Source organism: Cebidichthys violaceus, unplaced genomic scaffold (assembly GCF_023349555.1).
Source record: "Cebidichthys violaceus isolate CVI_PGR_0920_01 unplaced genomic scaffold, fCebVio1.0.p SCAF_3, whole genome shotgun sequence".
Taxonomy (NCBI): domain Eukaryota; kingdom Metazoa; phylum Chordata; class Actinopteri; order Perciformes; family Stichaeidae; genus Cebidichthys; species Cebidichthys violaceus.
Window position 1 is genome coordinate 21,125,596 of NW_027176483.1, and position 12,515 is coordinate 21,138,110.

Genomic DNA, 12,515 nt, shown 5'->3' on the forward strand with positions numbered 1-12,515 from the left:
CTTCCCCAGCTCACACAGGTAAGACACGAACAAAAGATCTTGCATAATCAACAGGCTGCCATACAAATCAAATGAAATGTCTTGGACATTGTTCAGTGAGATGAAAACTGTGACGTGTTTTGCGTTCCAGCCTGGGAAGCTGACCGAAGCCTTCAAGTATTTCCTGCAGGGAATGGGCTACAGTAAGTATGCAGAACAAACTGTATGTGTGTACTGTATGTGTGTACTGTATGTGTTTATGTATATGTGTACTGTATGTGTGTACTGTATGTTTTTATGTATGTGTGTACTGTATGTGTATACTGTATACTGTATGTGTATTTCATCTAAAGTTCTCTCAGCAGACGTGTTGTGCTAGTAGTGAGTGATGTGTGTGTGTGTGTGTGTGTGTGTGTGTGTGTGTGTGTGTGTGTGGTGCAGAGGGACGCTGTGTTAATCTTGCCCTCTGTCTCCCTTGCCCCGTTCTCTCAGTCGCTTATGTGAAGGATCGGAGGTTGAGTGGAGGGCCAGGTACTTCCCCCTCCCCCTTCACCTCTGACCTCTTACTGCTGCCCTGTTGGATGACATTAGCATTTTGACATTTTGTTTTGACTTCATTTGGTTATTAATACAATATTTTGGGCTGTTATGAACTGTTTACGTGTACTTTTATTTTTTTACTTTTTGATCAGAGGTAACATTAATATGGAAGCCCTGAGAGGCGAGTGAGGAAACTCAAGAATGGAGATCCATTGGCTAAGTCTGATCTAAATAGTTTTCGTTCATAAGTTTAGAACTTTTAGAACAGGTGAAAGAGGGTCAGACATTGTAATACTCACTTTGGCCACAAGATGTTCTTAGTAGGACTCACAGCATTAATGTATTCTGTCAGGTGAGTTTTAATCCACATAACTTGCTAATAAATAATATATATATATGTATATATGTGTATATATATATATATGTATATATATATATGTATATATATATATATATATATATGTATATATATATATATATATATATATATATACATATATATATATATATGTACCTTTTGTTTAGAGTGCATGCAGAAATGAAAACTCATGAATGCTTTTAGTCCTTTTTAGAACATTTAGAACGTTTAGAACGTATTGCAGCAACAGCTCAGTTCACCTGTTGTCAAAAATCAAAAACAATTTTTAGGAAAGTGATCCCGTCTTAATTGAGAACCTGTTTTGTAGATGAAAAAAACAAAGATGAAGAACTTTGAAAGATGATCCTTTGTTTCACCAGTTCTTAAATCATTAAACTGTTTACATCAGACTTTCAAAATGGATCCCCAGAATACGTCTTTTCCAGACTTGCCTCTCAGGACTTCCGTACATTATACCCCATCATTGTTTTATCAAAGATATTTTTTCCTCCCACGGAAAAAAATATACTGCCCCCCCCCCCCCCCCCCTTCAATTCCTTTGCCATTGCATCTCTACTGCTCTTTGCATGGCCTTCTGCTAGCTTTGAGCACAGCCTCTTGGACTATGTTTGTGACAGATAACCGTGCCTTTAAATGATCACCGACATCGGACACTAACAGTTTAGACTTTACAGTAGAGTGGCCAACAGAACACTTGATCTACTTTATGGAATCACATGAGAACATCAGGAGATTTAGACTACGTGAAGCGCTGACTGAACTCAAACCTCCTCCTCAGGGTTATGCAGACTCTGCGCTGAACTGCTGAGACTGAACCACATAAGCAAAGATTACAATATGGCAATTTCATAGTGTGCTTTTGATATGCAATGCATCATTGCATATCTTACAAAAGACTCTGCAGTGCAGTAGAGAAAGGAAGCCTGAGAGGCTCATTAAGAGCATCTTGCTGAAAGGTTCAAGATGAAATGAGAAATGTCTGTAGCCGTGTCCTAAAAGCTGGCGAGAGACATAACTGTTTCAGAGGCAGATTCATTAAATTGCAAAAACTAAATTTGATTTTAAAAATTGAGGGACTAAGGTAAATGGAAATGTGAAATCTTGCCTCCAATTCATGCATTAAAACAAAACAACATTGACCTAATCTAAAGACACCAGTTCATATATCTAAACACTGTCAGAGTGGAAACACGTGATTGAGCATTCAGCCGCTTAAGAGCCTGATATTCTTCTGAGGAGGTGGTGGAGACCAAAAACAGAGCTCAGGGGAACGTTAGTTCTGGACTTGGATTTAACAGTTGGCCAGAAACATGACTCCGTTGTATTGCATGAATCCTACAGATTTAGGTTAGACTCAAGCTTAACATATTCAGACACTGGATAAACACAAAGAGCTTGACCATGGAGACAGCAGCTAACAACGTAATCTAATTAATTAAAAGTTCTACTAGGAGAACTGAGCTTCATATAACACAAAGTGCATGGTGCTTCCAATGTGCGTCTGTCAACACACTGACAGCTTTAATGAACGACTCCAACCAATCAGGGCTGCCGGTCAGCTGCCTGTTCTCACCAGCTACAAAGAGATGTTCTTCAGTTGTCCACCTTAGCATGCACTCTTAACATCTCCACAATATTAACTGATTTTCCTTTTTTACAAAATGTGATGCTTAGATTATTTTCTTTTTAAACCCTTCCTCCCAGTGCCGTCCGCCAGCATGACTCGCCTGGCTCGTTCCAGGACGGCCTCCCTGACCAGCGCCGGCTCCATAGACGGGTCCCGCTCTCGGGCCTGCACCCATTCCGACAGCACCGAGGGAGTTGGCACCATCACCCACACCATGGAGGTGTCCTGCTAAAGGGTCGGCTGGCCGTTGAGAGAGAGAGAGAGAGAGAGAGAGAGAAAGAGAGGGAGAGAGGGAGAGAGGGCGGGCGGGGTGTTGGCTAGATGGAGGGAGAGAGAAAGACGGAAAGGATGAGGAGAATGTGAAGCTGTGAAGTCAGACGTGGTAGATAGAACGAAACAGCAACAGGAAGGACAGTTCAAGAAGGTGGAGACAGCTCTCTCTGTCTCCATCTATCTCCTCCAGATCTTAGTCTGTCATCTTCTCCCCCCTCCACTGTAAGATACCATACGTGTTGCTACTAATACCCCTAACCACACCTTGAAGCAGCCATCTCAACCTCACCCCCATCGCCCAGCACCGAAAGATTTAGGCAACTGTTTTTGTTCTTGGAGTGTCATTTTTGTGTTTGCTAATTGTATCCTCATTCTTTGCCTGCAAACCCCCCCCCCCCCCCCCCCCCCCACACACACACACACACACACACACACACACACACCTCCACCCTCCCACCCTTCACAAAAAAAGAAGTAACCCTTCCTGTCACCAGTCCAAAACAGCAATATATGATACGAGCTGCTGTTAATAATGTCATTGGAAAATCTGTTAGAGAAGGTTAAAGTGCAGGACATAAGCAAGGAAAACACCGTAGTGGTACCTTAATGAAAAAGTGTTATGCATCCGTATATTTTGTTGTCGTATGGACACATTGTGAGGATCTCTCTCTGTGTCGCTTGTAAGCGCTGGTTATTTCTCTCCATGAGGAGAGCGGTAAGTGTCAGAGGATGCGCGTCCAGAATTTGACAGACAACAGAACACAGCCTATCGTAGACGAGTGCACCTGTTGCTTAGAGAGGATTTGTTAGGTTTTGTTTTGTTTAGGAGCATAGCTAGAGCACACCACACGGATTTAAAGCTGCACTCAGTGAGAAAAGGTGATATCGTCGGCGTACATGCGCATCAGGCAAATGAAGCCAACGCAGAAGTGACAGAAACTAAAGTTCCTCAAATGGCCACTTGAGGCGAGTCAATCCCTGTAGACCTCCATTTTAAAAAGTGAATTTTCATAAAGCGCTCCCGTTTTAATTACATTAAGGCTTAAACGTATGCGTAACGAAGTGGGTGCTTGTCTTCGGTCGCTTCGGAAACCTATGGTTGACGTCATGGAGACTACGTACATATTTATGAATGATATTAATAGATCAAATGTAGCGATTGTTGCAGCAAACTTACTGTGAAGCACTTGATCAGTGAGCAACTCAGAGGTGGAAGTGGACTTGTAGTTCCAGACTGCAATCCCACTTATAATCACTTTCCAAACAGAGAAAGCTCAGTTCCATTAGGCGTGATGCTGTTTGGAGCATCAGAAACAGGCTGGTAACAATCACATTAGTTTCTCTTATTACTGCCGTTTGGAGCCACATTAGTGCAATGTTGCTGAGTGGAGCTTTAACCTGTGTGTCATCTCACATTTCTAACCACATGAATATATAGTATTTATTAACATGTATATGCACGTGAATGTGAACGTTATCTTAGAGCATTCTAGTATCCAAGTAGTATTTATTACAATCACACTCTGACCCAAACCAAACCAGCCCAGGGGGGACCGAGGCCGGACCAGGCCGACCCAACAAGCTCTTTTCTAGGGTCACCGCCAAAGAATTGGCAGCAGCCTTCCCTTACAGTGCCCAGCCCCTCTCCGCGGGTATACCAAAGCTACCCACCCTCCACACACACACACACACACACACACACATATCCACAAACCCACACACACATTTTCACACACCTTCTCATATGAAACCTGCATGGGCTGTGCTTTGTAAGGGAACTAAGCCAAAAAAAAGACATAAATACAAACACAAGAAAGAATCCATTGTTAGTCGGTCAGTGTTTTGATGTGATGTGTAATAATAATCTTACCAATATAGTATAGTGTATGTATGTAAGTATAGTTTTAGCGTAGTGAAGCTGTGTCCTGTTATCTCCTGTAATACTGGACCGCCCTGACGATAGTGATCAGAGAAGGAGTCCCCTGGTTTCATGGCTTGGTAATGTTCAGTCTTCATGTCCCATATTCACCTTCTCCTGTTTCCAGTGTTACAAAGAGAAACCTTTGGTCCCCTCACAGAAGGGGCGTAGCTTCCAATTGCTGAGGTGTGCGCCTCCCTGAGGTGGCCTGTAAGGGGCGGGGCTATTTTGGAGCCATTTGGGCGCCAAGCTCGGAATGTAGGTCAACCCCCAGCCACCTTAAAAAAAACAACCACCTTACCCCTAAAACAATCACAAGGTGCCCCGGCTCTCACAGGCAAACCTAGTCGCACCCTAAAGGGCTATCAGCTGAAGTCACTTTTTAAAATGTTGGTAGTGTTAGTTGTGTTTCTGAGCACCAGGGGACCCGAGACACCAGCAGATAGAATTTTATTATTTTATTTTAAAGCAAAGAAGACGAAAAAGGTATTTTTTAGCGAAACATGGAGAGAGATTCTGACCTGAACAAATAGTGAGTGAATGAATGTTAAAAGTAGAAAGAATGGGATTCCTGATGAAGCTAGAGAGATTATTGTTGAATTCAACTCTGAATAAAAAGAGAAGTTGTGTGACGATATTAGACAGCCGGATCGGACGCCTCAGTTACTCCTCTCAGAACCTCATGGGTGACTTCCATCACCGCTGAGGTTTGCATGCAGCGGAGTACGTGTTCACCTCTCAGCGTTTTCTCTCTTTACTAAGCTATTTTCTGCCATGTACACTTAGGTTTCCTCCCACACGACTTTGACCCAAACTGCCTGGGGGGATCCTGAATGTATTTTGTCCATCATTGAAGTGCTGTACAGTATTGTCAACCCGCGCCTCTCAGAACCCCTCGCTATGGTTTGCACTTCTATCCCCGAACATAAAAGCCAAGCTCCTTCCTGCTGTTCCTCAAGTCTAGAAATAGTGACGTTCGGTAGCAGTGTGTGGAAGTGGACGGCTCCTGTGAGCTGGCACTCGGTCGGTTTGTGTAGACCTTGGTCCTCCTTGCACTTGTAGATACTTTTCCTTTATAGCAGGTTACCCACAGCGAGCGCTCTTAACACACGACTGAACCATAGTTCTGTTCCTCTTCCCCTGGACTTTCTGTTTTTATAGGCAACAATAGGGTGTAACCTCATCTTGATATAATGACATTGGTTCATGTACTACTCCTACTCTTCTTCTTCATACTGCCTTTATGATTGATTTGTATTGAGCAATAAGTTCTTTTTTTCTCGTTTGGTTGTTTCATATTATGGGGTCTTCCCTATGAGCTTGTTTCTATTCACAACAGTAGAAGGACTCTTACCTACTTTGCTGTCATTCAAATGTGTAATGTAAAATCTCAATATATTATATACAAATAAATATTAAAAAAAAGCTGTCTCTGTCAATGTACTGATCAAGTAACAAGTATGAAATAAAGGCTTTATGTCAGAATGTTGTGGAGTTGGGTGTCTGATCATTTTCAACATATGGTGAGCAGCTCTCACCTCTTTCCCTTTATGTATATATATATATATATCTATAAATTATATCATTTAATAGACAGATGCCACCCCTCGACGAGAGCAATGCTACACACATTAGAGAACTTCAAACTGTTTTTAAAATGTTTATTATTGTGATTTAAAGTCATATTGTTAACATTTCTTCTTCACCTCATGCAGATGAATTGTTTCTGGAACATCCTAATGTAATGTTTCCACACTCTAGGTACATGCATCAATCAGCTACAGAGAGAACTACTGTAATTCTTGCAATGCAAACATACATTATGCCTAATTTATTGTGTAGCTTTATCATGTAAACCACTCAATGCTTTCACTTCAGGTTCGGCTCATTTCTTTTCCTTCTTGGGTTTAGCACCAGTAGCATTAGCATTGAACACGATGACAGATGTTTGGGAACATTCAGGATGTTCCCAAACATCTGTGGTGATCGGATGGTGTTAGAGCACCACATCTGTCAGTGGCTAAGGACGACGTATGAAAATTGCCTGAAATCACATGTGAGGATATTTTTAACTACTTCATTAATTAAACCTGCCGCTTGGACCCAGCATACTAAAGCACATGTGGAAAGAGTTTTTGCAAATACTCTCATTGCCAGAAGGGACAAAGAAGTAAACCTGTCTGTCTGTCTGTCTGTCTGTCTGTCTGTCTGTCTACTAGCTAGCTGACCAAATTGGTGGTTCTTGACTTAATGTATTATAATTATTTTTGAATACCCTGTGACCCCACACAGCCAGCGGCTCCTCACAGCTCCAAAAAACTGTGTTGTAAATTTCCAAATAACCTTTACTTTGATAAACTGATCATATATTGGAAACCTATATGGTTATGTTGATGCCTGAAGAATTATTTAAACTTCATAACAGCTGTTTCTAAAGTAAAGCTAGCCACACTAAGTAAAAGTAGTCGCACTTTGGCTATAAAGCAGAAGTAAGATTATAAACTGACCCAACGCGCCAAAGAATAAGGTGAATTAAAGAGTCGCCTTTATTATATACATTTTATGGTAAAAGTTGTCAATATTATCCATTTACCCAAACAAAACCTTATAGGAGACCATGAAGGAGTCACTGTAGACGTGTAGCATCTTGTCCACAGGGCTGTAGTTCAGGGACTGAATGTTGGGAGACCTCTTCTGGATGAAGACATTAACGTCGAACCTCTCCTCCCTCGTTGTGGTGTCAAATGAATAGAAGATCTCCTCGTGGTCTTTGGTGACGTACCGTGTCGCGTAGAGCACGCCGCAGGCCATGAAGGTGTTAGTGACCCCCTGCTTGTAGAGCGAGGTGTGCCAGGTTTGGTTGAGTCTCAGCGGTTCGCCCTCCTCCACCTTGGACAGCACCACATTGCCAAAGTCTTGCGTGGTGGTGTAGATCACCCAGACGCCCGACTCGTCTGTCGCCAGGTCCAGGTCGGTGAACGGGTAGCACTCCTCAAGGTGACAGAAGTTACCCTTTGAGTTGAACCTGAACAAAACAAAAACAGAAGTGATGTTTCATTTGTAAAACAGTGTATCAGTATCTTAGTTTTCTTGAAATCATAACGTTATGCTTGCATGTTCATCATTTTACACTTAAACCAGGTGCATTCAAACATTACAGCTACAGAATTTGGCAGCAACACATATAATGATCAGCGAACCTGGTGCCTTTGGGTAGTTGGACATTGACAACAGTTTTGTTGGTGAGGTGGAATCGACAAATACTATCTTGGTTGTAACAGTTGTAGTACAAGGCCCCTCCATACAGCACAACATTTGGACCCTGGATGGTGTTGGTGGTTGGGTTAGTGGGGTTGATCTGGACATTACCTGGAGGAAGAAGAAGAAGAAGAGGAAGAAAAGGAAGAAGAAGCAAGAGTGGAAGGAGCGAATGTAATCACAAGTAAGTATTATTATAATTTGTTAAATATTAAAGAAAGCAACCAATAGTATTTTGGGTGCCTTACATTTATAAATGATAAGTATGGTTGTATTCTGTATTTTTCTATCTATCAATAAATCCCACAAACAAACTCAATTTTGGACATTTTGTTGTTAAAAACCTACAGTTTGCTAGCTAGCAGTAGTGTACTGTCTCTGTCTATCTGTCTCTGTCTATCTGTCTATCTGTCTCTGTCTCCTTACCGGCCCTCTATGTGTGCTTGTTATTTAGGACGCTCATGAGAGCGTGCTTATGTCATAGGCTCCGCCTTAGTCCACTCCGCTGCTACTGTAGAGCTGCACTATTGAATTATTTTATCCCCATTCCAGTTAGCATCGGGCTAAAGCAAAAGTTAGCTGGTGGAAGTCTCTTGTGCGAATACCCGGTTCCCATATGGAACCCATGTTAACATTGTGCTAAATGAGCGCGCAGCAGTAAGACGGCCACCATGCTCTGTATACTTCAACTGCACATATGAAATCAATGTATGACTGGGCGTGGTTTCAGGGCCTCCAGCGGACACGACCCCAGCAGAGGATAGTGCTTATTATTTTGATTCTTAAACCTAACTTTCTTTACCACTTCTTTTGTCATGATATTGGATTTTGTTTAGTTTGTTTCCTGTTTTATTTTGACGTTCCCTGCCTTTTGTGTCCTGTGTTTGCTTGACTTCCTGTCTTCAATTGTTCTGTGCATCACCTGTGTTGCATTAATCTCGTCTGCCTCGCTCTGCTCCCTTGTGTTTCTTCCACCTATCAGCTGTCGGCCTGCCCTTGTGTCTGCCCACCTGCGCTCGTTCCAACAATGAGAGAGCTCTCGGTGGCGTAGAAACGGACATAGTTGGAGAATCTGTTGCTGACGGTCATCATTACCACCCAATACCATTTCTCCTTCCCCGCCTCTGGTTTGGAATCCCGACCCCAGGCTCCATACTTGTAAGAACCGGGGTACTCTCCTGCTGTGGACACCCTCGATCCGGTAATGTTCAGAAGTCGACCGTGGGGGCAGTTACCTGAGGGGGGGGAATTAAATGAAAGAGAGGGAAAGAAATTGCACTCAAGAAATAGGGGCTGGTTGAGCGAGGCGGCCTATGGTTGATAATTACCTCCTTATTATGGTGAAATTTGATCAGGAAGCCTAATCAGTTTCTACGGGCCGATGATGCTAAATTAAACTATACCAAAGAAGCAATTGATACACAACCAGAGTGATATTTTCTGGTGGCCTCCAGTGGAAGTGAAAGAGGAGTAAAAAGAAAATAAGCGAGGTTTTGGCACATACCACGTGGAGGCTGAATGGGTTTGCTGGCTTGGTTAGATCCAGTCTTGCATTGGTCCAGATCTTTCTTCAGACGCTGGTTGGTTTTTTGTGTGTTCACCACCTGCATGGTGTCGTACACCTCCAGCTTCTGCATCTTTGCTGTCAGGTCCTCCAACTAAGCAGCAGACCAGACATCTCAAAATTAGTTCGATTTGATTTTTATTTTGTATTTTTTACAAACATGAACGCCCTGCATGCAGTATTACCTATCATCAGAGAAACTGGATTGACTCATACATTGACAAAGAAACATGTCACCAACAATATTTTTTAAAAATAAATAAAATAGACCTGACTGCATAGAAAGACTGGTACAAGTTTGACATTTGAGAAACATTTTGTATGAGTACCTGTATGAAGGTGTGAGCGGTTTCATAACAACTTGATGAGCTCAGTGATGCATTCAAAGTCAACAGGGGCTCTGCATCAGTATACGTCTTTTCTTACATTCAATTATTAACTTAAGCCGGTTATTTCCGCCATCAACCATGGAAGAAATAAACTCTATTTCTACTTAATACTGTAGTCCCAGATATCCCGGGGAACTGAACGCCTTCTTGTCTGGTTCATAACATCATCTGGAGGAGCTCCGTCAATTTTATCGAGGTGTATTCACTGTGTCTAGCAAGCCACACGTCGGCTGGTTTACTGCTTATTTTTGTTGCACATTTGAAATGTCCTGGCCTTTTGTTAATTAAAAGTATTTGTTTGGTTAAATCCTTGCCTGAGTTAGAGCAAGCAGGTCTCTTGTGCGTTTCCCTCTTTTGTTGCGGCCCACGAGCCGAGAGTAACACCAGCTAAAAACATTACATTTCAGCATGTCAAAGGATTTATTTAGCACCTAATGCCTACCCGCAATTAAAAAAAAAGAATGGGATGGGACAAGTTAGCTGTTAGCAAGCTAATGTTGGCCATGTGTTAGCAACCTGCTGTAGTTAGCTAAGGCACTTTCAAGCATAATATTGCGTAGCTCTCTGATGTATCCACATTCCACTACAAAACAAGTTGCATGCTGTCAAAATGCTTTAGAAGTATAGTTGACCTAAAACTGTACATTTGGACTAAAATGCTTGCCTCACACGGAACATCAAACATGTTGAGTATCAGAATCCCCTGTGTTCCCATACTTCCCGCTGACGCCTCATATTTGTTTGTCTTCTTAAAGTCTCATAAATAGTTCTTGGTTCTTTGGCCTGTTGGTCCCACGCAGCTTTTAAGACATTTTTCTGTTGTTTGCTAGCAAACGAAAGTGACAAGGAGGCACATTACAAAGTCAATAGATAGAGATGAATTATGTTTCCCTCCGATGTGGGAGTGACTAATTGCACTCTCACGAAATAGAGAGGCAAAGTCCCTCCCCTTCCAGTGCCCCCCATTGAACCTTATTTTAGAAAAGATATGTATAACAGTCAACGGCGAGAGACAGACATCTTTTTTTATCCTGTTTGAATCGTGCCATGAATTACACATTTGATGTTTGTCAATTTAAAAGATATTTTTGCAACATTTAATTTAGTGTAAAATGGCTCGGTGAACTTTTGTCTCGCACAATGTGCTGACAGGCCAGGTGGTGGTGCTTCATATGTGTGGACATGCCCGATGTATTGCCGTTGTCGGGTGTCTTTCTCGTTGAGCAATGCTTACATACTCTGACGGTTTTGTCCACCACCCTTCATCCCGACATTTTTAGTAACAGGGACACACTTTTCACTGCAACTCTGCATAGATAAAAACGTTATTTCACACTATGATGATAAAACTGTAAAAAAAACAACGCAATTAATCTGCAGTTCACATGTTTGCCGAACCGTGAGGGCTGCTAGGATCGACAACTAGCAGCAACTAAATAATGTTTTTGGAACGATTGAGGGAAATTGGACATTTTCCTACGGCACACCTGACGATCTCTCACGGCACAGTGGTTGAAAATCACTCAAATAGATCATAAAGTGATTAAACTTTATGATGAGTTCATAAACGAACTCGAGGCTTCAAAACGGCCGGCCACAAACCAACGGGTGAGGTCACTATGGTTACATCCACTTCTTATACACAGTCTGTGAGGCAAACACTGTCACTAGGAAGGTCCTTTCATTAAAGCCAGACATATAAGTATGCAACCTTGTCATAATTTCTGCAGATTTGCACATTATGGTCATTCTGTAGGACAGTGCAGTAAAAGTCGTTGTGTTCCTTTAAATAATATATTTTCACGCTACATTTTTGCTAAAGATTTTAAAATCCAGCCTAGACTTTTAGCAGACTTTCACATGGCTGCCTTCTTTAACAATGTCATTGTTGAGCGGCTGACCCGTTGTCGCGGTGCGAATCTACCTGTTCGGTGGTGTTGGCAGTCAGGCGCTGGTGACTCAGGGTGACGTTCTTGAGCCTGGCTACGAGCTGGTTGATATGCTTCAGTTCGTTCTCTATCACCTGCAGGCTGATAACCCCGTAGAGCTCTCCGTCGTCCTCCCTCTCAAGTATGGACATATCCTCCTGCAGCTGAGGCAGACGAATCTCCAGACCCAGCAGCAGACTGTCCAGCTCTGCGACCTGCACACAGGGCAGCTCAGCATTTTATGAATATCTTAATTAGGATTATAAGATAGCCGAGGGAGGCTGCGTTCTTCACAGACTACTTGCCTTCTGTGGAGAGATGTCGCTGTTGCATTTCAATGCACCGTCCTCCACCGCTTTGAGTTTGTCATGAGGGAATACCTTCTCTGAAGTACTCAACTCACACAAACACTTATTTGAAGGTGCCTGAATATTAAACGTGGCATGTTAGAAATAAATACTAAATACCCAATATGAATATATTTAAAATGTGCAGTGTGTGATCATTTGTAATTAAATTCAAAAGAAGTTGTTGTTACCTGTTGGGTGAGGGCGAACAGAGCACACAGTGAGACGATCATGTACAGCTTCATGGTGGATCAGAGACCCAGTTTGAACAGGACAGTGTGTCTGACTGTAGCAGCAGCTTCTGACCGGTGAA

The 12,515-nt window shown here is 42.4% G+C and overlaps 2 protein-coding genes across 7 annotated transcripts in view; one reads left to right on the plus strand and one right to left on the minus strand.

The window, feature by feature from the left end:
• The window catches only part of ndrg4 (NDRG family member 4), a 53,012-nt gene extending 46,811 nt beyond the window's left edge, over positions 1-6,201 (plus strand). For 4 of the 6 annotated variants that reach the window (XM_068722512.1, XM_068722514.1, XM_068722515.1 and 1 more), the window contains 4 exons: positions 1-18; positions 131-182; positions 472-510; positions 2,603-6,201. The exon at positions 1-18 is cut by the window's left edge and continues 18 nt beyond it. In XM_068722512.1, coding sequence (XP_068578613.1) covers positions 1-18; positions 131-182; positions 472-510; positions 2,603-2,757 — 264 coding nt within the window. In that variant the 3' untranslated portion in view covers positions 2,758-6,201. The remainder of the gene's footprint in view (positions 19-130; positions 183-471; positions 511-2,602) is intronic. The other 2 variants (XM_068722513.1, XM_068722517.1) reach the window with 1 other exon arrangement.
• Positions 6,202-6,363: 162 nt separating this feature from the next.
• LOC137881854 (olfactomedin-4-like) lies at positions 6,364-12,515 on the minus strand. Its single transcript, XM_068724004.1, has 7 exons — positions 12,394-12,515; positions 12,161-12,280; positions 11,852-12,070; positions 9,479-9,632; positions 8,985-9,209; positions 7,917-8,085; positions 6,364-7,741 (listed from the first exon to the last, which is right to left on the minus strand). The coding sequence occupies exons 1-7, from the start codon at positions 12,445-12,447 to the stop codon at positions 7,306-7,308; spliced, it is 1,377 nt and encodes a 458-aa protein (XP_068580105.1). The 5' UTR covers positions 12,448-12,515; the 3' UTR covers positions 6,364-7,305.

Bases quoted from the DNA above. Each gene is read 5' to 3' on its own strand.
- LOC137881854 (XM_068724004.1), bottom strand. From the start codon at position 12,447: ATGAAGCTGTACATGATCGTCTCACTGTGTGCTCTGTTCGCCCTCACC. The intron at 12,071-12,160 runs GCAAGTAGTCTG...CCCTGTGTGCAG, and splicing joins GCGACATCTCTCCACAGAAG to GTCGCAGAGCTGGACAGTCT. The intron at 8,086-8,984 runs GTGGGCAGACAC...TTCTTCCTCCAG, and splicing joins CATTGTTGGAACGAGCGCAG to GTAATGTCCAGATCAACCCC.